The 20,389-nt window shown below is 49.8% G+C and overlaps 3 protein-coding genes across 3 annotated transcripts; 2 read left to right on the top strand and 1 right to left on the bottom strand.

Annotated features, from left to right (window-relative positions):
* Positions 1-644: 644 nt before the first annotated feature.
* On the top strand, positions 645-6,902 carry TM4SF5 (transmembrane 4 L six family member 5). Its single transcript, XM_065910815.1, has 5 exons — positions 645-883; positions 5,465-5,545; positions 6,057-6,193; positions 6,426-6,609; positions 6,692-6,902. The coding sequence occupies exons 1-5, from the start codon at positions 710-712 to the stop codon at positions 6,704-6,706; spliced, it is 591 nt and encodes a 196-aa protein (XP_065766887.1). The 5' UTR covers positions 645-709; the 3' UTR covers positions 6,707-6,902.
* Positions 6,903-8,097: 1,195 nt separating this feature from the next.
* Positions 8,098-9,171, bottom strand: VMO1 (vitelline membrane outer layer 1 homolog). The gene is made up of 3 exons (XM_065910860.1): positions 8,916-9,171; positions 8,715-8,830; positions 8,098-8,447 (listed from the first exon to the last, which is right to left on the bottom strand). Exons 1-3 carry the CDS (start codon positions 9,099-9,101, stop codon positions 8,150-8,152), a joined length of 600 nt encoding a protein of 199 aa, XP_065766932.1. The 5' UTR covers positions 9,102-9,171; the 3' UTR covers positions 8,098-8,149.
* A 2,310-nt stretch (positions 9,172-11,481) lies between these two features.
* PSMB6 (proteasome 20S subunit beta 6) lies at positions 11,482-18,802 on the top strand. The gene is given in 7 exon segments (XM_065910533.1): positions 11,482-11,766; positions 16,751-16,927; positions 17,354-17,421; positions 17,747-17,878; positions 17,980-18,109; positions 18,294-18,438; positions 18,583-18,802. Coding segments are annotated over 7 exon segments (1,065 nt in total). The 5' UTR covers positions 11,482-11,496; the 3' UTR covers positions 18,726-18,802.
* The last annotated feature ends 1,587 nt before the right edge of the window (positions 18,803-20,389 follow it).

Genomic DNA, 20,389 nt, shown 5'->3' on the forward strand with positions numbered 1-20,389 from the left:
ACAGGGTCAGACACGACTGAGGGACTGAAGTGAACTGAAAAGAAGAAACAAAAAAATCACCACCATCTTCTTGGTTTCTTTCCAGGAGGAAGCTTCTCTGTGGGGTTAAGAAGCAATGAGGCCACCACACATTAGCTTAGTGTGTTCTTTGTTACAAAATGCTTCTCACCGTCACCTTGACCCCTTTTTTTCTGGCTGCACCACATGGCATGCAGGATCATAGTTCCCCAACCAGGGATCGAACCCGGGCCCCTGGCAGTGAGAGTGCAGAGTCGTAACCACCAGACCACCAAGGAATTCCCTACTCAGTCCTCACCACCAGCCCAATAGCCCAGGAGCATCACTATGCCCTTTATACAGACAAGGCAACTGAGCTTTAGAGACATCTCGGGGCTTGGGTAAGTCACAAAGCAGGTAAAGAGCTGACAGAGGGTCTGTGGTGAGGTGTGTGCAAAAGAAGAGGAAGAACATACTGACTCCATGCAACTTCCTCTGTGGGTCAGCCTCCCCCAGCTCATCCACCACATCCTCCCCTTGGCCTGCGTCTCTGCAGCAGCCCCATGTCTCCTGCCCCTGTCCTTTATCATCAGCTGCTGCCAGCTTCGCCACACCTCCTCCCCGACCTTTGCTCCTGGCTTGTTTTTTCCTCTGGCCCCGGGAACCTTGGGTTCACTTTCACTCACCGCCTGTCCTTGCCGAGAGCCTCACCATGTGCACCGGAAAGTGTGCCCGCTTCGTGGGGCTGTCTCTCATCCCCCTCTCCCTGATCTGCATCGTGGCCAACGCCCTCCTGCTGGTGCCCAACGGGCAGACCACCTGGACCAAGGACCACCTCAGCTTGCAAGTCTGGCTCATGGCTGGCTTTGTTGGCGGGGGCCTGATGGTGAGAGGGCTGGCCAGGGCGCACAGGCCACGGGAGGGGGCACCACTCTCTGGGGTCCTGACCAGGAGCGGGAGGGAGTGAGAGGAAAGGATGGTGGTGGCTTGGTGGGGACCGGGAGCCTGCCCAGCCTGCCCCCAAAGGCTAAGCACTGCGTAGGGTTGCTGCTCAACCCCAGGGTCCTGAGTTGAATGTCTGAGGGGAACGAGAATGAAGGAGCCTCACTGCTCTCAACTGCTCCCTCCTGGGTAGGGAGAATGTCCTCCCAGCCCCTCCCTGTCCCCACTGCTGAGCAGATGCTGGGAACATCTCATGATAAGGGGTGAGACAGAAGGAACACCTGGTTCCCTGGGAGATTATCGGGTTAAGATAATAATGGGCTCAGTGTGTGTGTGTGGTGGGGGGGTGGTTTACAGTGATAGTATAGTGTCTGGAGCCAAGTAGTGATGTCGCAGATCAGTCATTCTACCTATCAGCTCAGTGTCAGCTCCTCCACCTCCCTGTCCAACATTTCTGGATGCCCACCACGCGCTGGGCACTAATGATAAACTCAGAACCTAGATCAGTGTGGTGGAGAAGGGGTCCCCGTTGCTTTCTGGAGACCAGGACCTGTCAGGAGAAGTGGGGGAAGGGGAGACACAGACTTCTTAACCCCTATTTGCCAACCCCTCCCTGTGTAAGAGAACTTTTTTGTTTGTGCTCCGCACGGCATGCGGGATCTTAGTTCCCCAACCAAGGATTGAACCCGTGCTCCCTGTAGTGGAAGCACAGAGTCTTAACCACTACCACTGGACCACCAGGGAAGCTCCAAGGGGACCTTTTCGGACTGTCAAGTGAGTTTAACGTCTTTATGGCCTGAAGGCAAAAGATTTATCCCCCACACTGTTCCCCACATCTCAGGAGGGCTGACTGATGAAATTCTCTAGGGGAGTGCTTCATCTTTGTTTCTTTCGCTGACCACAGCTCCGTTCGCTAAATGGGGAACACCTCTTCTTTTTTATACAACAATCCCCTCTTACCAGGGCTTCCCTGTTGGCACAGATGATAAAGAATCCGCCCAAAATGAGGGAGACCTGGGTTGGGAAGATCCCCTGGAGGAGGGCCTGGGAACCCACTCCAGTATTCTTGCCTGGAGAATTCCCACGGACAGAGGAGCGTGGAGGGCTACAGCCCATGGGGTCACAAAGAGTCGGACGTGACTGAGCAACTAAGCACCCCTCTCACCCTCTGCCCTGGGGCCTTTTCTCCTACTCTCCCTCTCGCATGGATTTATGGCAGTTGGACTCCACTCCATACCTCTGACCTCAACCCTCTCCAAGACATCACACTCCTCCCAGCCCTACTCACTCACTCCCTGTCATATCACACCCCTTTGCCAGCCCAAACCAGCACCACCTCCCCAGAATCTCACCAGCCTGCTTCTGGGAAGCAGGTGAGATCAGTGGTGGGCAGAGGCCAGAGCATCTGCACCCCTGAAAAAGCACAGTGAGGAATTTCAGTTTTATTGTAAGTGCACAGTAAACTACTGAAGGACTTTTTAGCTTTTTAAAAGTCATACAGATAACTTCCCAGATCCTTAATATACAGTTCAGTGAATCTTTATAGAGGGGACACACTTATTTTCTGGGCACTTAGATCAAGATCTGGTTCATTACAAGAATCCCAGACAGGCCTTTCACCAGGCCCTACTCCACACTGCCAAGGGCCCCACTATCCTGACTTCTACCCCAGAGGTTAGATTTGTCTGTTTAGCACTTTATATAAATGGAATCCTACATCCTGGACACTTTTGTTCTGACTTCTTCAGATTAAAATTACATATGTTTGTGAGTTTAATCCATATTAGTACACAATGCTGTAGTTTATTATTTCTTATGCATTTCATTGTGTAAATATTACCACAATTTATTTAAACATTCTACTGCTGACAGATATTTGGATAGTTCCAAACTTGGATTTATTCCAAATAATGTTCTCTAAACATTCCTGCAAATGTCTTTAGGTGAATGTATGTTTACATGTCTATTGGATAGATGACCTACAGTATAAAACTGCTGAGTCTTAAGGTATGCAAATATTCAGTGCTAACAGATATCACCAAAGAGTTGTCTGAAGTACTTATAACAATTGTATTCCCATCAGTAAAGTATGAGAGTTCTAATTGCTCCATATCCTGTTGGATATGGCTGGCTGCTGGGTGGACAGTGGACAGTAGGAGGTCAGCAGTGGCTGCAGGAAGACCAACTGAGGTCACTACAGTTGTCCAGGAGAGATAACAGTGGCAAGGACAAGTCCAGTGGCCATGGAGATGGAGAAAAGTAAACAGACCCAAGCTATAAACTCAGTGCTTCCTCCTGCTTCTTCAATTACCTCTTTTCATTGAGACAAAGAGAGAGCAGAGAGTGAGACAGAGGAGCTCAGAGAACAAAAGGAAACAAATACTTTGGCTAAAAAAGCAAAAATTAGGGACTTCCTTGGTGGTCCAGTGACTAAGACTCTGTGCTCTCAAAGCATGGGGCCCAGGTTCAATCCCCAGTCAGGGAGCTAGATCCCATATGCCACAACTAAAGAGTTCACATGCTGCAGCTAAAGATCCTGCATGCTGCAAGTAAGACCTGGCATGCATGCTAAGTCACGCAGTCATGTCCAACTCTTCATGACCCTATGGACTGTAGCCCACCAGGCTCCTCTGTCCATAGGGTTCTCCAGGCAAGAATACTGGAGTGGTTTGCCAAGCCCTCCTCCAAGGGATCTTCCAGATTCAGGGGTTAAACCCATGTCTCTTACAGTCTCCTGCATTGACAGGCAGGTTCTTTACCACCCGTGAAGCCCAAGATTTGGTGCAACCAAATAAATAAATATACAAACTTTAAAAAAAATCACAAACAAGGAAGTCATTTGAAGTTGGTAAATCTAAAAGATAAATCCAGGTGTCTCTGGGTTCAAGAGCCTCCAAGTAAGTGATATAACTGGACAGGCTAAGCAACGGGGCTAGCTCTGGCCCCAGACCTGCCATGAGACAAGGAAGAGGGAAGAGGGTCTAGAGGAAAGTTCACTCAACTCTGCAGGTGTTTCTGTAAGGTTGCTGCGAATGATGTAATGGAACTAAAGCTCTCAGCCTCTCCCTTGGAGAAGACCCAAATGTTGCCTTATTGGTGTGAGATGATCCAGGAAAACAGGGAGGCAAAGATCCAGACACCTGCAGAATTATAGAGATGGGAGATAAGCAAAGAATCTGGCTGGGTGCAACAAAGCAAAGGCTGAAGCCAAAGGGAGGGCGCCTCAGACACCTTCATAGAGTTCAGTCTTGACAGGCGACTCTTTGAGGAGACTCTCAGGGATTGGATCAGGGAAAAGATCAGTTGAAAGCTAAGTTTAATCTGGTGGAAGCCGGACTTCCCTGGTGGTCCAGTGGCTAAGACTCTGCACCCTGCTGGAATCAAGCTGAAACTAAAGATTCTGCATGCGGCAGCAAAGATCAAAGATCCGTTTGCTGAAACTAAGACCCACTGCAGTCAAAAAAAAAAAGAAAAAAAAAGAACCTGGTAATAGAAATGTAGGATTGAGTATGGGCACAGGGCAAGAGATATGGAAACCCAATAGGGAGAATGAGCACATCCTTCTTGTGGGAAGTGACTGGGGACGGACTGGGTGGAATAAAGGACTGATAGATTCAAGAGCCACTGAAGGACTTGAGGTCTGGCTCAGTATGGAAGATTCAAGTTTTCAGGACTGGGTGACCTGGAGGATATTTCCACTGATGGAGACAAGAAAGCCAAAGGGAGATGAATTTTGGGGGGAATAAACTGTGAAGTCAGTATGAGGTTGGATGAACTTGAGTTAAAACCAAGACATACAAATGAACAGACCCTTCAGGCAATCAGATCTGAATTTGAAGGTTTTGATTTAGGAGACAACTCTTGTTAGAAGCAGCAGCTGACACCCTGGGAGGGGGTGGGCTCTCTGAGGAAGACCACAGGAGAAAGACAGGGTTGTATCTTGAGATTTCTCACCCTTCCCATCAGAGTCTTCACTTACATACTCCTCCACCCTCCATCATAATCCCAGTTCACCAGACACTCCAACACCACTATTCCTTCCTGCTGCCAAGAGACTTTATACTTATTGACCATTTATTCTGAGTTAGTCTTCACATCAAATCAACCTGTTATTTCATTAAATCATGACAACAGCTGTGGGAGGCACACAGACCCATTTTACAGAGGACAAAACTGAGACCCAGAGAGATGAATCAATTCATGGAGTGTGAAATGAGCACAAGTTTGGCATTAAACCCAGGCTTCCTGATTCCCATTCACTTGGGCACCTACTATATACCGAGATTTATGGGGGATATAAGGATACTGGGGCCCTACCCTCCTGGAGGCTACAATCTGGACAGAGATAAGTAGGCACATAAATACAGATAAACTTAAAGCAGAGCCTGACAGTGTTGCAGGAGAAGTAGAGATAAGGTCTCCCTATAGTTCAAAGGCATCACAGGAAGCTTCCAGGAGGAGGTAAGCAATCATGCCAAATTGGGGACTTGCGGGCCTTACTATTACATCGACTCTCCTCCAATAGGTACTTTGTCCGGGAATTTCCGCCGTCCGGGCCGGGGGCAAAGGCTGTTGTGGTGCAGGCTGCTGTGGAAATCGCTGCAGGGTAAGATTCAAATTAAGATGGGGCTCGAGGGACTTTCTTGGTGGTCTAGTGGTTAAGACTCTGTGCTCCTAACACAGGGAGCCCTGGTTTGATCCCTGGGGGGATAAGATCCCACGTGCCATAGGATGCAACTTTAAAAAACTAGTAAATTTTTAAAATAATAATAATAAAGACAGGATTCAGCTTAGGTCTTTGAACTGGTCTTCGAAGAACCACATCTAAAGCCATGGTCCCTCTACTGAATTCCCATTTTCATGAGCACATCTCACCCCTCCCTCGCACCAACAAATATTAGGCTTCAGTGGGCCTGACCAGAGGGGACTACAACCCCCTGGAAACTCCATGGCCACCGCCTCTTAGGATTAAGCGGAACTCCAGCCCCGGGGTTTGACGGGAAGTGTATTTTTAACGACACTGGAACAGATGGGGGGCCGGGGCGGGGCCAGGCGCGGTTTGCCCACGAGTAGGTAGGGGACGGTCCAACACACCTCTCCTCGCACTGTGCATGTAGATGCTGCGCTCAGTCTTCTGCTCAGCTATCGGGTTGCTTGGCGCCATCTACTGCCTCTCGGTCTCGGGAACCGGGCTCCGAATTGGACCACAGTGCTTAATGAACGGCTCCTGGGATTACCACTTCCAAGACACCGCGTAAGGCTTAGCCTGTATTCGCGGCCCTGCCCCATTCTCTCTCTGCCCACCTGCCTTTCCCACGTGGACCAGGGAACCTAGGCCGGACTCGGCTTCGAGACAGCTTCCTCCACGTGGGCCAAACGAGCTCTGTGCATAGCCCCCTCGGCGCCTAAGCGGGGCGGGACGCCGCGGCGGCGGGGGCGCGCTCCGCGTGACCTCCGGCTCTCGCGTGACCCTGCCCCACCCGCAGAGGCTCCTACCTGCTCAACCGCACGCAATGGAACTTGTGCTTGGAGCCGCCCGATGTGGTCCTCTGGAACGTGACGCTCTTCTCGCTGCTGGTGGCCGCATCGTGCCTGGAGATCTTGCTCTGTGGGGTGCAGCTTGTGAACGCGTCCATTGGTGTCCTCTGTGGCGATTGCAGGAGGAAGCAGGTGGGACGGTGTGGGATGGGGCTGGCAAGGAAACCTAGTTGCTCCCTGGCTGTGTCCGGTCCTCACTTTGTCTTTTCCGCAGGGCTCCTCTCAGTGAGGCTCCATCCATCTGGTCCGTCGCTCCTGGATACCCACCTGGCCCGCCCCCACCCTGGAATAAACTATTTAGAGTGTTTAGAGTTCTCTTCTGCGTCTCAGACTGTGCTCTTATACAAGGAGTGTCGGATGGCCTCCAGGTACACCGTTGTTTGGGGCTCTTACACCTTGCTTACTATTTTCTTAATAAATAGTTACTGAGCTGTTGGTGCGGTGAAAGTACTGTATAACCAAGACAGGCAAGTTCTGTGCTCTTAAAGAATTTAACATTCCAGGGATTAGAAGATGGGCAGTTTTTAAAAGAGGCAGTAGATTATTTCAGTTGGTTGTAAGCACTTTTTAAAAACACGGAGGTAATGGGGATAGGTATTGACTGACACATGACCTTTTTCATAAGACAAAGTCCAAGAAAGAAAAATTGGACCTGAAATCTGGTGGATGGGCTAATCATCTGGACTGTTGGGAGAGTCCAGGCAGAGAGGGCAGCAAGGACAAGGACACTTAATAGGACTCAATATACAGAAAAGCCACTGCTTGAGTTTTGTAGGGGGAAGAAAAGGAAACATATGGAAAAGACAGGCTTCCCAGGTGGTTCAGTGGTAAAGAATCTGCCTGCCAAAGCAGATGTGGGGTCTATCCCTGGATTGGAAAGATCTCCTGGAGGAGGAAATGGCCACCCACTCCAGTATTCTTGCCTGAGAAATCCCCTGGACAGAGGAGCCTGGCGGGCTACAGCCCATGGGGTCGTAGAGTCGGACTCCACTGAGTGACTGAAAAGACATGTTAGTCTCCTAAGTTCTAGAAAGTGAAACCTTAAGACAATATAGCGCAAAAAAAAAAAAAAAAAAAGACAATATAGCATTGTCACTTAATTTGGGGTCAGTGGTGGTTCAGAAAGGAAACAACCTGGGCTCTTAATGGGATGAGTTGTTTGCAGAGGCTGTCTGAAAAGCATGGACTTCCTCAACCTGTAAGCAAAATCTGTTTAAGTGCATTTGTTTCTTTTTTACCCCTGAACTATGGATTGGTAACTTTCAGTAGCTTGCCCTAGACTTCTGAGTGTGCTTAGTCGCTCATTCGTGTCTGGCTCTTTGCGACCCTATGGACTGTAGCCCACCAGGCTCCTCTGTCCATGGGAATTCTCCAGGTAAGAATACTGGAGTGGGTTGCCATGCCCTCCTCCAGAGGATCTTCCCAACCCAGGGATGGCACCCAGGTCTCCCGCATTGCAGGCGGATTCTTTACTGTCTGAGCCAGCAGGGAAGCCCAGACTTCTGAGACCAACCCCTAATTGGGCCTGGCCCAATGCCAGGTTAAGAGGAACACGGGGCCACGCAGTTTCCCATCCCCCATCTCTAAAACAAGCCAGACCAAAGCCAAGACAGAGAAGCTTTAATAGCGGAGGTGGGATGAGGCTTGGGGCTGGGAGAGGACGGCGATGGTATCAATTGAGGCAGCAGAGAAAGCGCGCGTCGTTGATGGCGGTGTCGTCGCGGAGGCCTTGAGGTTGCTCGACCTTGGTCTGCAAGCCGCATATGCCTTTAGGACAAGGCTCACTCCAGTCTCCGAAGTCTCCCCAGGTCAGGCCCGGCCCCTGCAGCTCCGTGCCGTCGGAGCAGAGGAAGCGCACATTGTTCGCAGCTGTGTTGTCCCCAAAGGTCACGGGTGCCTCCACGCGAAGCGAGAAAGCCACCAGGAAGCCGCCGACAGGACACCACAGCGGCTCACTCCACCGTCCCCACCTGCGGGGGAAGCGAAGACGCACTGGCTCCGCGGCGCCCCCTACCCACCTCCAGCCCGACCCAGGCCTCAGGGGCTTCCCCGCCAGGTGCTCAGTCACCTGACCTCAACGGAGGTGCGAGTGGGGTGGAGTGGGAGGGGGCGGTCTCCCACCCGCTTCCGTCTAAACCTCCCAGAGGAACCTGCTGGTCGGAATGGGAGGGGATGTGTGTAACCGAGGGTAAGGGGCATACCCCGCCCCTAGGGGATCCTCGGCCCCTACCCCCCACCTTCCAGACTGGGACTCCACCACGTGCGCGTTGAGATCCGCTTGCCCGCGCGTGCAGTGCAGCCGGATCCCGTTCAGGGCCGTGTCGTCGCCAGGAATGCCTTGCCGAGGCTCCACCTGGGCGACCGACGACAAATCAGAAGACTGCCACCCTCGGCTCTGGGGTCCCCTCCGAGACCGAGACCGAGGCATGAGTCCCTACCTTGAGCGAGAACCCACTGGCGAAGAATCCGTCAGCACACATCTCGGGCCAGGCCCAGTCGCCCCAGGGGCCCCCGTTGGTCACCTCGATGACCGACATGTAGCCATCTGCTCCTGCGTACCCCAAGCAAGCGGCCTGCAGTAGCAGCAGCAGCAGAGGCAGCTTGGCTCCTGCTCCTAGCTCCATCCCACAGCCTTCGAGAGCCTAGGCTCTTTAGCAGGCTTAAAAGCAACCTTTGCTTTTAAGAGGGCTCGGATTGCGGAAGGGCCACCCGGATTAAATGAAATTCAAAACTAATCCGGCCCAGTCTGGAAGCCTACAGATTTGACTCTCAGCCCAGCTCCAGAGGAGGGGCAGCAAGAATCCAGGAGTTTGAAAAACCACCCACTTAACACAACGTTAACAAACTTTAAACCAAGAATCATGGTTCGCGTTTTACAGGCATATTTTATTTAATCCACAAAACAATTTTAGGCGGTAGAAATTACCCTTCCTATTCTGCAGATGAGGGAACTGGGGCTGCAAAATGGAAATTTGCCTAAAGTCACAGGCAGCAAACCGGGGAACGTTCCAGCATTGGGAAATGGGGAACCCAAAGCTAGGGATGGAAGTGATGGTTCCAGAATCCCAGGGAACAGGGACCCCAGGGACCTCCAGGATGTGAGAGAGCATCAGAGTGAGACAGGGTAAGAAAGAATCCATGGACTGTGGGAGCTAGGAAGCATCGTGTGAGTGGCTGGAGTCCTGACTCCTTGAGAATCTGGGACACCTCTCTCCCTCAAAAGAAACTGTACACAGAGACAGGGAAGAAGTCTAATAAGTTTAGGGATAGGTGACTGAGGACAGAGGTGCTATTTATTCCATTTCTTCCTCTATCCTTTCCCTCAATGTTTTCCCCCTATGACCACCAGAGGGACTCTTAATTTGAAAAAACAAACCAAAAAAAAACAAAGACAAAAACAAAACTGCTCAGGTTTGTTGTGGGGAGTAGTGAAAAATGAAAGAAAGTGAAGTCACTCAGTCGTGTCCGACTCTTCGGGACCCCATAGGCTGTCGCCTACCAGGTTCCTCGATCCATGGATTTTCCAGGCAAAAGTACTGGAGTGAGTTGCCATTTCCTTCTCCAGGGGATCTTTCTGACCCAGGGATTAAACCCAGGTCTCCTGCACTGCAGGCAGATGCATTACAGTCTAAGCCACCAGTGGGGAGTAGTACCAACCCTCATTGGCCTGCCCCTCACCCACATTCCTGTGCTTTATTCAATACATACTTATTTAAAAACAATGTGTTGTATCTCAGGTAATATTCTAAATGCTGTAAATAGAATGAAGTAAAGTGAAGTTGCTCAGTCGTGTCCGACTCTTTGCCACTCCATGGACTGTAGCCTACCAGGCTCCTCCTATGGGATTTTCTAGGCAAGAGCACTGGAGTGGGTTGCCATTTTCTTCTCCAGAGGATCTTCCCCATCCAGGAATCAAACCTGGGTCTCCTGCATTGTAGGCAGATGCTTTACCGTCTGAGTCACCAGGGAAGTGTAGCAAACATGAAAAAAGGCTCCTGTCTTCATCAGAGCTCACATCCCAGTTGGAGAGACAGATGATAAATTCTTCAATGCACCTGGAGCTCTGTAGAGGCACATTTCTATTCCTGGGGCCTAGTACAGGGTCTGGCATATGGAGGTATTTATAAAGGTTGGTTTGACTGAGGAATCATTTTGGAGGTTTAAAGAATTAAACAAATGTAAAAGGAGACAACCTAAAGTATATAATTGAGACATCAGGCTTCCAGTTCAAGACAAGGTCTCCTGAGGATAGGATGGGGCTTCCCAGGTGGTGCTAGTGGTAAAGAACCTGCCTGCCAATGCAGAAGACATAAGAGATGCAGGTTCGATCTGGGGGTTGGGAAGATTCCCCTGGAGAAGGGCCTGGCAACCCACTCCAGTATTCTTGCCTGGAGAATCCCCGTGGACAGAGGAGCCTGGTGGGCTACAGTCCATCATGTCACAAAGAGCCAGACAAGACTGAAGTGACAACACACATGCATGAGGATAGGATAATTTAGAAGTGGGTGTTTCCTGGGTCTCAGGTCCCCCATGCTTGAACTTAAAAAGTAAGATTTATGGAGCAATTGTGGTAAGCTTTTCCATTTATGGTGTTTACACATATGATATCATTTAATCCTCACATGAGGCCGTGCAAAGAACCTATTATTATCCTCAATTTACAGTGGAGAAACTCAAGGCCAGAGTCAGCTTAAGGCCCACCATTGTTCCGTGGGGGACCTGCTTCTGACCTCAGCCTCTCTTCACAGTACCCAGGCTGCCTCTTACTACCATCCAGCCTTCAGGGAAGGAAAATGTAAGAGACGTGTGACTGCTATGGAATCCCCTAAATTCTCTTCATTCCAGTCCCTCACCCCTCTGATGCTGCCCTCTGGGGCAAAGGGCACAGGGGAAGGGGACTTGGTAGGTTAATTATTAACTCTTTGCACCTCAGGAACTGCGGCTTCTCTCCCCTCCGGGAGGCGGAGGGACAAAGCCCGACTAGCGACTGGCAAGGGGGCGGTGGTCCCGGCCGCAGCCATGGTGGTCGCACTGCCGCGGCAGATACCGCGGCGCTGGTTGCACAGCGCAATTCCTCTTGCTGTCTTCGCGCTACTGCTTGTTTATCTCTGGGCTCGGAACCTTCGTGAGTAGCGCGTTCTCTCACCTGCTCTGGGAGGAACCGGGGAATCCAGGCCCTGGGGACCTAAGGCCTCACCTCAGACCCTCACCGCTCTGTCCCGCCTCCCCCTCTCAGGCGGCGGATCTGGGACGCAGTCCTGCATTGTGGAGGGGCCGCCGCCTTTCCAGGTACGCTACCGGCAGGGCTGGAACTGGGAGCTCCTGACAGGGTCCTGAGCAGGGGGAAGCGGACCAGTCTGAGGATCTGATGAAGGGCAGGCCCTCCTCCTACTCTCCCCTCTCCCGTCAGAAGCTGAGAGTCCAGGCAGAGGAACACCAGCTAGATCTAAGGAATAATTTCTTCAGAGCTCAGCTGGGCTGCCTGGCGAGGCCTGCCAGCTAGGGGTTCTGCTCCCATCTCGATACCCTCAAATCTAACCTGCAGGTCCAGCAACAGTCGGGACCCCTGGAGGGCCCGGAATGGGAAGAGCCTCAGTGTCTGGGCCCCCAGGGGATGCTGGGCAGTATGATGAGGCTGTTCCGCGCCAGTCTGAACCCGGAAGGGGACGTGGAATTGTCACGGTACCTGGCAGGATGGAGGGAGTTAGTCACGTGAGTGATCTTTCTCCTCCCATCCAGTCCCCGCCTCTTGGTGGCTCCATTGCCCTCTCTCAAACCTTCCTACCCTTCCCACCATCACACACACACACAGGTTCCTAACTCCCCACGGCTCCATCTTCGCCTTCGCCACAAGGGAGGCCTCCGCCAAAGTGACAGCCCTCGAAGCCTTGGTGCACGGCCCAGAGGCCGCGCACTACACGTCCCTGGGGACGATGGTGGCGTGGGAGCGGCCCGAGATCTCCCCACCGCCCTCGGCCAAGGCTTCGGGCTCGGTAACGATGCTCTTGCTGCACCGTGCGCTACGCTGGTCCCAGCTCTGCCTCCACCGGGTGGCGATCGGGATGCTCGGAGGCCCGGACGCCGGCATTCAGTGCAGCGACGCTTATGGTACGGCTCTGGCCCCGTATCACTCCTGGCTCGTCCGTCAGGCTGCCCACCTCGCATTCCTCGCTTTCCCGGGTCGCGGCCGCTTACTCGAGCTGATGTGTCCCGGAGCCAGAGAGACGGAGGCGAGGGCCGCGCTGGCCCGGGCCGCGGGCACCCTGGAGGACGTCTACAACCGTACCCAGGGATTATTGGCCGAGCGCGGCTTGCTCGAGCTGGCCTGATGCCTGCTGGCGAAAGGAAGGACTCACACCGGGAAGGCGTCGGTATAGTTGGGGTTGAGCCCTAGGCTGGCCTCTCGGCGCCAGGGGCGTGGTCACCACATACCCCGCCTCCGTGGTGACGTCACCAACCCGGCGCGGGTAGGGTTTTAACATCTTCCGCTATCTGCAATCTCCCTGAGGAGGGAGAACAGTGGGGAATAAAAACAGTGGGGCTGTTCTCTGATGGCCGTCGATTTAGGGCGTTTTGTGCGATGATGGCAGGCGCTTAAGGAAAGTAGGAAAAAAAGATGCGGGAAGATGAAGATGTGTTATTCCTATTCCCGACCGCCGAGAGACTCGCTACCCCTAACCTGTCTCAGTCTTTCCTACAGCTTCACTTGTCCACTACATGCCACGTCTCCAGTCCAGACTTGTCCCCTGAGCTCCAGCCCCCGTAAAGCCAACTCTTTCCCGGACATCTCCACAGACACCGCAAATGCAACACATCCTACACGGATCCAGTCACCTCCTCCCAGAACCGCACCTCTTCTTGTGTTTTCTATCTCAATAAAAGACACCGTTTCCCGTCAGCTACCCAAGGCTAAAACCTGTGCATCTTGACTCACGTCAAGCAGGCGCCAGCTCAATAATGTTCGTTTGTGGACACCAGTGAACAAAGTTATACACTGATAACTCCCAAATTATAACTCCAACCCTCTTTCTCCTGGATTCCAGAATACTATGTATACTCGTCCTTATTCCACATCTCCATGTGGATTTCAACTAGACATAGCAAATTTAACAAGTCCAAAACGGAGCTTCCGATATCCTCTCCTCCTAAAATGCTCCATAGTCCTCACTACCTCAATAAATGACAATTCCATTCTGCTACGTCCTTAAGCTAAAAAATCTTGTGGTCATCCAGACTCTGGCTTGTTTCATCATACCCACCTCCAATCCGTCAAATTCTATTTCTTACTATCTTCAGTGCTAGGACTTCCCTTGTGGCTCAGACAGTAAAGCGTCTGCCTACAACGTGGGAGACCCAGGTTTGATCCCTGGGTCAGGAAGATGCTTTGGAGAAGGAAATGGCAACCCACTCCAGTACTCTTGCCTGGAAAATCCCATGGACAGAGGAGCGTGGTAGGCTACAGTTCATAGGGTCACAAAGAGTCGGACACGACTGAGCGACTTCACTTCATTTCATCTCCACTGCTACCCACCTATCAAGTCACTTTTATCTATCACTTGGATTGTTGCAATAGCCTTCTGTTTCTCTCTCCCATACTTTGGTAGAGTAGTCACAGTGATCTTTAAAATGTAGAGCATATCATGTCACTTCCCTGCTCAACATTTTCCAATGGTTTCCTATTGCACTTAGATTAAAACTTTTAAAAACTTAAGCAGAAGATTTTCTGGATCATGTCTTCAGTTGAGAAGGATGAAAACGTCCTCAAAAGTCCTCTATGATCTGATTGCACTAGCCAAACTGACCTCCTCAGTATCTATTGAATGTGTCAGGCAGGGGCTTCCCTGGTGGCTCAGTGGTAAAGAATCTGCCTACCAATGTAGGATTCTCAGGTTCAATCCCTGGGCTGGTAAGATCCTCTGGAGAAGGAAATGGCAACCCATTCCAGTAGTCTTGCCTGGGAAATCCCATGGACAGAGGAGCCTGGCGTGCTGTAGTCCTTGGGGATCGCAAAAGTCAAATACAACTTAGCGACTAAACAACAACAACAATATGTCAGGCAAGATCCTGCCTCAGGACCATTGTACTTGCTCTTCTCTCTGTCCAGAATGCTTTTCTGCAATATATACAAATGACTTCCCTCCTTTCTTTTGGTCTTTATTTACATGTCTCCTGAGTGAAACCTGCCTTGATTATTCTTTCTAAAATTTCAACACACACACACACACACACACACACACACACACTTCCTATCTCCCTTACTTGCTTTGTTTTTCTTCTTAGTATAATTCACTATCTAATATACTATATATTGTACTTTTTTTGTCTCCCCCCATAGAAAGTTTCACGGGGCTAGGAATTTGTCTACTTTGTTCCCGGATATACTTTCAGTGCCTCAAATGTTGTCTGGCATCTAGCAGACATTCAACAGCTCTTTGAGGAATGAATGTATGAGGAAACACTAAAAATAGTTCAGATGATTGCAGTCAAGAGTGTTAAAAAGAAAAGAGGGGATAGCACAACAATGTAAATGTACTTAATGCTATTGAATTGTGCACCAAAAATGGTTAAAATGCTAAATGTTATATTATTTATATTTTACTACAACAAAACATATTAAAAGAGGATATGTGATTACAGTCAGGTGGGCAGAAGCAAGTTCACAAAGGCCCTTATAAACTATTATAGAGATGGGAGACTGTATCTTGAGAGTTAATTTTAAGCGAGGGTGTGTCAGGGTCATATTTTCAATTCAAACCCCAGCTCCAGCTGAAGTATGTAGAAATAGTACAGCAAGTTCATAGGAGGACCACTCCACACAATAACAGTCAAATATATAGTCTTCTCAAGCACACATGCAACCCCAGAGTAGACCATAGACTAGGCCACAAGAGTCTCAAAATATTTTTAAAGGTTGAAGCCACAAAATCTTCTCCAACTAAGCTGAAATGAAATTAGAAATCAATAGTAAAAGGAAATTCGAAAAATTCACAAATATGTGGAAAGTAAAAAAGCACACTTTAAACCAAACACTAGGGCACAGAAGAAATCACCAGGAAAATACTTTTTCTCCCCCACTCCAAGAAAAATACTTTGAGACTAGAGAAAGTGAAAGCAAAGCACACCAAAACTTGGGATGTAGCATAAAAAGTGCTCAGAAGAAAATGTGTAGGTATATATGCCTATATTAAAAATGAAGGGGGGAAAAATGAAGGGGACTTCCCTGGTGGTCCAGTGGCTAAGAGTCTATACTTGCAGTGCAGGGGGGGGGCTGGTTTCCATCCCTAATCAGGGAACAAGATCCTGTATGCACTAAGACCCAGTGCAGCCAAATTACAAGTAAATAGCACAGGGAGTATCCTTAATATCTTGTAATAGTCTATGATGGGGGAAAAAAAAAAAAAAATATATATATATATATATATATTTAACTTAATTACTTTGCTATACACCTGAAACTAAAACAATATTGTAAATCAACTACACTTCAATTTTTTTAAAAGTTTGATGTTGGGAGTCCCCTAGTGGCTTAGTGGTTACCATTTGGGGCTTTCACTGCTGTGAACTCTAGTCAGGGAACTGAGATCCTGCAAATCACGAGGTGCAGCCAATACATAAATAAGTTTAAAAGCCTATTTTTAAAAGTTTTGATGTTTTGCTCATGAAAAAGACAAAACGAAACAAAAGCCCTCTTAAATTAATAACTCAACAGTTAAAAAAAAGACAATCCAACTTTAAAACGGACAAAGCACTTTCCAAAAAGATATGCAAACAGTCATTCAGCACATGAAAATGTGCTCAATGTTACACAAGCTGTCACTTCACACCTTCTAAGAGAGCTAAAGTTAAACATGCTCATTAACGATTAGGAAGTGGAGAAATCGGAATCCTCGTTCACGGCTAATGGGAATGTAAAACGAAGCAGCTGCTGTACAAAAGCTGTAAGTTCCTTAAAATGCTAAACAAAAAGTTACTACATGACTCAGCAATTTCATTCCTACTATATACTCCTAGGTATATAACTAAGAGAAATGAAAACAGTGCGGTCACTCTAAACCGGAGATGCACAAGTCTATCATGAAGGTTCTTTGATCCGCAATTCCGATCAGATTTATCAGTCCCGCCCGAACCGAGAGGAAAGTAGTCTTTCCACACGGTTTGCGGGTTTTTCTGTTGAGCTTTTTTTGGTTTGTTTGCCAGCCACGCTGCCATCAAGCGCTCCCTGTCGCAAAATAACTTTCCCAATGCATTTCTTTTCCCTTCTGCCGTCAACCAGAAGTCCTCCGAGCACGACTTAAGAGTGACAGAGCGCTTTACGACAGTTGCTTTGCGGCAATACCGGAGGAGGAAGATGGCGGCCACCTTAGTAGCAGCTGGGGGAACCAGGCCGGCACCAGCTTGGGGGCCTGAGGCTATTGCCCCCGACTGGGAGAACCGGGAAGTTTCCACAGGGGTAAGGAAGAACTCGGGATTCAGGAGATATGCGCAAGGCTTGAAGAGATAGAAGGATAACGCTGGAGTGGGTTGGGAGAACTGAAGGGGCGGGAGGAGAGAGGTGGTCTGTGCGATGCGCTCTGGCAGGGGGAAAGGTATCCTAAGGATGCAGGAGTGATGCGGTGAGAAGTGGAAGGTAGGCTGAAGCGTGGGATTCTGGAATCTTGCAGGACGAAAGCTTAAGGCCAGGGTGCCTTTGGGAATTTGAGGATTGGAATTCTGATACCCAGCGGGGTATTGAGACTCCCCTCCCCCCGCCCATGAGATTTGATGATGGTTTGGTAGCGCACGACTGAACTCTGGGGACTGGATAGACGGATCATTGAGGTTTGTGTGTGCTGGAGAATTTGGAGAGGCCGACTCACCCCTTTATCCTTTTTCCCAGACCACTATCATGGCTGTGCAATTTGATGGGGGCGTGGTTCTAGGAGCCGACTCCAGAACAACTACTGGGTGAGCTCAGGACAGCTATGTGAAAGATCTTCCCATCTTTCCCTTCCTTCCTTCCTTGCCTGCCAGCCCATCCTTACCCTCCTTGGGCTGCTGTGGGAACGGAGATTTCTCACCTCCCCGGAGATCAGGATTTGTTCCATCTTTTACTGCTTTGTAGTTCTCTCAACCTTTTGGTGAAATTCTTGCAAAAGTTTGTTTTCCAGCCTGTTTCAGTTTAGATGAAGACTGATCGGGAATACTGGAATTTCTCTTGAGGTAGTGGATAGTGAAAGATGGAAGTGGGAGACAGGTGGGCTCCTTCCCTCACTATTCTGCCATCCTGCAGGTCGTACATTGCCAATCGAGTGACTGACAAGCTGACCCCTATTCACGACCGTATTTTCTGCTGCCGCTCAGGCTCAGCAGCTGATACCCAAGCAGTAGCTGATGCAGTCACTTATCAGCTTGGTTTCCACAGGTACTTGTGGGCAGGGGAAGAGCAAGTGTCTGAAAGGAGTTGGGACCTGAGGGGCTGAGTGGTCTGATACTGTCTTCCCTATGACTATATTCATCATCTAGCATTGAGCTGAATGAGCCTCCACTGGTGCACACAGCGGCCAGCCTCTTTAAGGAGATGTGTTACCGATACCGAGAAGACCTGATGGCAGGAATCATCATTGCCGGCTGGGACCCCCAAGAAGGGGGACAGGTCAGACACCACCACCCCCAGAACGCTGGAGCCATGCCTTTCAGTCTCTCCCCACCCCAGCCATTTTCTAGTTCTTTTTCCGGTCTCTACATCACTTACTATTAACTCTTCATAGGCCACTCCCACAATGGACAGGTAAATGTATATGTACAAATGATGACATTCTTCTCTCTCCGTCTGGTAGGTGTACTCGGTGCCCATGGGGGGTATGATGGTACGGCAGCCCTTTGCAATCGGGGGCTCCGGGAGCTCCTATATCTATGGCTATGTGGATGCTACCTACCGGGAAGGCATGACCAAGGAAGAATGCCTGCAGTTCACTGCCAATGGTGAGAATTTGGGCTCCTGGGTCTCTGAGCTTAAATCTTCCTACCTAAGCCAGGTCAGCATTCCTCTTCCCTTGCCATGATCCCAGTATCTGACTGTGATCCTAAGTTTCTTCTCTTAACCTAATTTTCTTCTTTTATCCACAGCTCTCGCTTTGGCAATGGAGCGGGACGGCTCCAGTGGAGGGGTGATCCGCCTGGCAGCCATTGCAGAACCAGGGGTAGAGCGGCAGGTACTTCTGGGAGACCAGATTCCTAAATTCACCATTGCCACTTTACCACCTCTCTGAATCCTGAGATCCTAAGATATAATGAGACACCCCATACATACCCCATTCAAAGTTCAATAAACAGTTCATCAGTGAGAGTCTGTGTGCTTTGGGGTTCTTTCCTTGACCTCAAACATGAGCTTGTCTGGCCCATTCCTATTTGTATAAATCACTGCCCTGAAGGAACTGGAATGGACCCTTCTCTAGGCCATCATCCCCCACACTTTCTTTACCATATCCAGGCCCTTGTGACAGGAGTGTGGTTTATGTGGGGGCTTTCCACAGATGTTCCACTCCCCTTGCTATTCAAACCCAAGGTGGAACTCAAAATTCTGATGGAGACTGGAGTCACCTCCCCTCAGCCTGCCCCCTGGGAGGCTACCGGCTGTGAGGCCAGAAGGATTCCACATCTCCAATCCAGGCTCATGGTCCCCTGTCTTCACACTCACCTCTGTCACCTCATAAGAAGCAGCAATGTGACTTCTTTGGCTTTTGGGTGGAAGGTGGACCTTGATGCAAATGGAGTTTAAGATTTACGTCGTAGTGGGAGAGAGCGGCCACTGGGAGTGCTGTGGGTCAGCTCCAGCAACCAGCTTTCCTTTGGGAGGGTGATGGGAAGTCAGCTTTCAGTCCCTCAGATGGGAAACCGGGAGTGAACTCTGGCCCCTGCAAAACTGTCTGGACCCAGAGACCTCAGTGGTGCTCATTGACAGAGGCCGACAGCCTTCCCTCATCTGCTTCTCCAGTCAGTGGCTAAGGGAACTATGAAAGCCACGTTTGGAAACCTGGTTCTAGAATGTAATCCTGCCGTGGGGAATTCCCTAGCCGTCCCATGAGTTAGGAACTAAGATCCCACAGGTCAAGTGGCATGGTTGAAAAAAAAAGCAAACAAAAAAACACAATCCTGCCCTGGAAGATTTCAGGGGATACAGAGGAAGCTTCCTAAGGGTATGGTGAGGTCCTGGATTAAGTGAAGAATCTCTGACCCCAAACATGTGTATCTCAAGCTTAAAATAACCACTGCAGAAGTTTTGATTTTCTGCAAAACCTGTTCTCCCGGTCTTCCCTGTCTCAAAGCATCTTTGATTCCTCTTTCCCTTATACTCCACAACCCCGCAAACTCCATCCCGCCACAGAAAGGCCTTTCCTAACTGAATTTTAAGAAACACCACCACCCTTTTCTCACATTATCTGTTTATTTTCTTCGCACCAGTACATTTCATTGTCTCCTATTACCATGCTTATTTATTATCTGTCTCCCGCTACCAGAAAGCAAATTCAGTGAGAAGAGAATTCCTTGTGCTTGAGTGACTGATATATTTTCAATACCTGGCAGGGAGTGAACATTTGATATTTATCAAACGAAAATGCTCTCTAGCCCAATCTGCTGTCCTACCTACCCACTGACCGCCCCAAACCAGTCTCACCACCTTCAGCTCTGAAGCTTTTCAGAAAACCTACTTCCCACTGGGCATACCTGGGCTCTGCTGGAGATCAGGTGCCTCCTGTTTCCCACTCCTGTGTCCTCCCTCCCACCCTGCTGCACTTCCCACCTCAGCCCCATTACACAGGCTTGGTGTCATGGTCCCTATCTCCTCTCCAAAACACACCATACACAAACACACACACAAAGAAGCAACTCTCAATGTATTTAATAAGAAGGTCAGGAGGGTCCTGGGGGAAGG

This window comes from Muntiacus reevesi, chromosome 18 (assembly GCF_963930625.1).
Source record: "Muntiacus reevesi chromosome 18, mMunRee1.1, whole genome shotgun sequence".
NCBI classification, from domain to species: Eukaryota; Metazoa; Chordata; class Mammalia; order Artiodactyla; family Cervidae; genus Muntiacus; species Muntiacus reevesi.

Bases quoted from the DNA above. Each gene is read 5' to 3' on its own strand.
- TM4SF5 (XM_065910815.1), top strand. From the start codon at position 710: ATGTGCACCGGAAAGTGTGCCCGCTTCGTGGGGCTGTCTCTCATCCCC. The intron at 5,546-6,056 runs GTAAGATTCAAA...CTGTGCATGTAG, and splicing joins GCTGTGGAAATCGCTGCAGG to ATGCTGCGCTCAGTCTTCTG. The intron at 6,194-6,425 runs GTAAGGCTTAGC...CCCCACCCGCAG, and splicing joins TACCACTTCCAAGACACCGC to AGGCTCCTACCTGCTCAACC.
- VMO1 (XM_065910860.1), bottom strand. From the start codon at position 9,101: ATGGAGCTAGGAGCAGGAGCCAAGCTGCCTCTGCTGCTGCTGCTACTG. The intron at 8,831-8,915 runs GTAGGGACTCAT...TCGGTCGCCCAG, and splicing joins CCAGTGGGTTCTCGCTCAAG to GTGGAGCCTCGGCAAGGCAT. The intron at 8,448-8,714 runs GTGGGGGGTAGG...CTTCCCCCGCAG, and splicing joins GTGGAGTCCCAGTCTGGAAG to GTGGGGACGGTGGAGTGAGC.